Source organism: Metarhizium robertsii (assembly GCF_000187425.2).
Source record: "Metarhizium robertsii ARSEF 23 chromosome Unknown MAA_Scf_2, whole genome shotgun sequence".
Lineage (NCBI taxonomy): Eukaryota > Fungi > Ascomycota > Sordariomycetes > Hypocreales > Clavicipitaceae > Metarhizium > Metarhizium robertsii.
The window spans coordinates 5403350-5406481 of record NW_011942160.1 but is presented as its reverse complement, the minus strand read 5'-3'; the positions used below and the strand labels follow the sequence as shown (position 1 = coordinate 5406481).

The following is a 3132-nucleotide window of genomic DNA, read 5'->3' as shown; positions in this document are numbered from 1 at the left end:
TTTAAATTTTTTAAATTAATTATTACCTTATAATTCGGCTATAATTCTATATATATATAATTAAAATAGCTAGTACTACACCGCGGCCTACTAGCCAAGGCTATCTCGCGATAAGCTATTTAAATATTAATAAGTTATACTTATTAACAGGGATTATAATTTCGCTTTATAGTTAAATAAAATTACAAGCATACAAGTATCGTGTAAGCGTAAAATCTAAAACAGTATTAGGCATAAGTTATACTTAGAAGTATTTTACTAGTTTCAATATTAATAGATTTTGAAAAACTATAAAAGTACAAAAATTACACGTGGAAATACTCTGTAAGTTCCGGTCCGATTCTGTTACACAGAAAAGGCCCAACAGATCATGAAGCCCAATACAGGGGCCTCGCCGATACAAGACTTATTGGTTACATAGCTAGAACACGTGCCCGGGTAAGAGCCCTAGGCCTGGGTGTTCTCTTCTTGTATATATAGCGGTTACTCTTCCTTTTATCCCTCTTAGCAACTCGAGACCTTTGAAACCCTTCGAGATTATTATTGAATTGAGCCCCTTTTTGCTCCAAGCTCTTAGATAAGCCCTTCTCACAGATTCTTGCCAGATCCTTCTCGCTCCGAGTCATTCCTGGAGTCCCGACCCGGCAGACCTAACAGTTCTATACCTGCTAATATTAGCTAAATTAAGGCCCTTAAATCAAGTATATTTGTGTCTTCGATACTAACCAGAATACGACTGTGTCTCGCAAGTCCCTAGGGTGCCTGTCGAAGAGGTTGGATAACTTACTTGTGGACTGGATGAATTGGGTGCCGAAGTAGCACTTCTATTATAAAGGCTCAGGCACGAATCGTGAGTTTGCCGAGAGCTCCAGTCTCTGCATTGTGGCGACTGCGAGTCCCTTATTCCTGGATGACTATGCGGTGATGGGATACCCATTTTATCGGCTGTGGAATTCCAGTACGTGGTTGAAGCTTGATACTCGAGTCCAGGAGTAGGTGATGGGGTTGAGCTTCTAGCGGTGTATCCGTCATTATACAAGTTATTGGATAAAGGCACTATGTTAGGGCTAGGAACACTTCCTGGTTGGCCTATGTTAATACCACTGAGATAGATTGCGAAAGTCCATTGGGCGACACATTCGATTCTACCGCGGAGCTTCGTAAACCCAACATCAGCGGTCTTGCCTCGTGACTCCCGTACGGGTGACCCATCAGTCCCAGGTTCGGTGGCGACACAGATGCTCCAATGCCATGCAAGGCACCATAAGATGAATGTATGGCTTGTAAGTTGTTAAAGTTGTCTGGAACTGCCCGCGTCCGAACCATTCTGTCGCGTTCATCAATTGTGACTCTCTTCATTTTGGCGCGTCTATTTCCTTTAGCAAGGTTCTTTTTCGGTATTCTCTGCTTACTAGGTTTCCTCACCTGTTTTGAAACCAGACTTGGACTTGTCGAGGGCTTAGCCCAGGAATCTCCCGAGACAGTCGTTCCCTAAGGGTGGCATCAGGATGGGGTTGTTTCGTAAACTCGCTCATCAAAAATCTGGTTTGTTGATGCGTGAGCCTGTTAAAAATCAGCATTCTATAATACGCTATAAGCCTTTGAATTGTAGGCTCCTATTGTCTTAGTCCTTGGCTATACCTGAATCGTTTCATTTTGCGACATGCCGTAATACGCTCCGCCTCTGTTTGGTGGTAGAAATGCGAAACTCGATCAGAGTCATCGGCATCGTCATTGTACACGTCGAATTCGGTGTCCTGGCTTGAGCATCGCTCTTTATCTTCTCTGTCAAATTTGGTCAACTCAGCTCCAGGAGTCTGGTCTCCTTGAGATCTGTAGAAGTTGCTTGCTTCCGTCAGTCGGGGGTAAGGAGATATGTCTGCTCCCAAGCTGTCTCGGTTGATGGTGCCGGATGGCTTTGAACAGGTACTTGTGGTGCCATAAAAAGAGGATGTCGGTCTGCCCAGCTGTGGGTTTGAAGTTCCTAAGCTTCTCACTGCTTCGTGAGCAATACTTTCTATTTTTAAGTCCTGGCTTTGGTATTGGTGCCTCATAGACGTTGTTGACTCGGTCCTATGCCTGTCCAGGTTATTTCTCGTGTCCAAAGATGGGCGTTGATAAGGGTTGGTCTCGAGACGAGAATAAGCATATTGTCCTTGCCATTCTGGCTCTAATGGCGATGGCAGGCTCTGTTTTTCAGACATGCGTGGACTCTGGGGGCGGCTTATTGGCCGGTTATATTGAAAGCGAGTCCAGTGACTGTACTCTGTTTTGTCACAGAGCCTGGCGATGAGCATCGAGGGAGTTTGGCTTTTAGATTGATCTAAAGTCTCTGCGGAGTTGTAGAGTTGAGCTGCCAAAATGACAGAAGCAGGCTCCTGGGCCAGATACTTCGTCTCTGTCTCACAACCTTGCGGACTTGGTGTGGACCGAATGTCGATAGTGAGGTAGAGAAGGAAGAGGAACAAAAGAAGAGGTGATTCTATCTGAAGAAGTGGGGGAAAGCGTTACTTCCCGCAACGGCCAAAATAAATACTAATATTCTGGAATTGTGGTCAAGGAGAGGAATATAAAAGGAAGAGAAGTGCAAGATGACAGTGGTGCGCTCGGTCTCTCAGAAATAGTGCCCATTCTTCGAGTCGCAGGTGTACCCAGAACCAAGCAAGATACCCGTATCAGTAACCCAGCCTGGATGTTGACAGCAATGGAAATCACAGGTGGGTAAAGCGGACTCCTTGCAGCAATGCGACTCAAGGCGTGAATCAGGGATGCTAGGGGATGCTGACTATGAACTAAAATCTTGTTTCTAACATTGTGAGGCGGTTATGACAGGCAGCCTTAGGCTCTCTCGGCTCCAGTTGGCACCAAGGACAATTCCAAGCATTCGCTCTCTGTCGTGGTCACTTGTCGTGTGCTATGCGTTCTGTCCTGCGAGGACTCGAGTCTTTGGGGTGGTTCAGCTGCGTTCAGGTGGCGTGAAAGGGATCGACTCGGACTATTAAGGAATGTTCGAGCAAAGACAAGCAATGCCGGATCTAAATTTCACGGGCGACTAGCCAAAAGGTAAATATGAATGAAGAGCTGTGGGGGGTGAGGTAGTACCTTATGAAGGAGTGGTCAGGAAGACGTGGT

At 45.7% G+C, this 3132-nt stretch overlaps 1 protein-coding gene across 1 annotated transcript; it reads right to left on the bottom strand.

Annotated features, from left to right (window-relative positions):
- Window positions 1-1089: 1089 nt before the first annotated feature.
- MAA_07856 (uncharacterized protein) lies at window positions 1090-2204 on the bottom strand (the record flags this gene model as incomplete). The annotated part of the gene is made up of 3 exons (XM_007825854.2): window positions 1090-1369; window positions 1426-1563; window positions 1642-2204. The coding sequence occupies 3 exons, from the start codon at window positions 2202-2204 to the stop codon at window positions 1090-1092; spliced, it is 981 nt and encodes a 326-aa protein (XP_007824045.2).
- Between the last annotated feature and the right edge of the window lie 928 nt (window positions 2205-3132).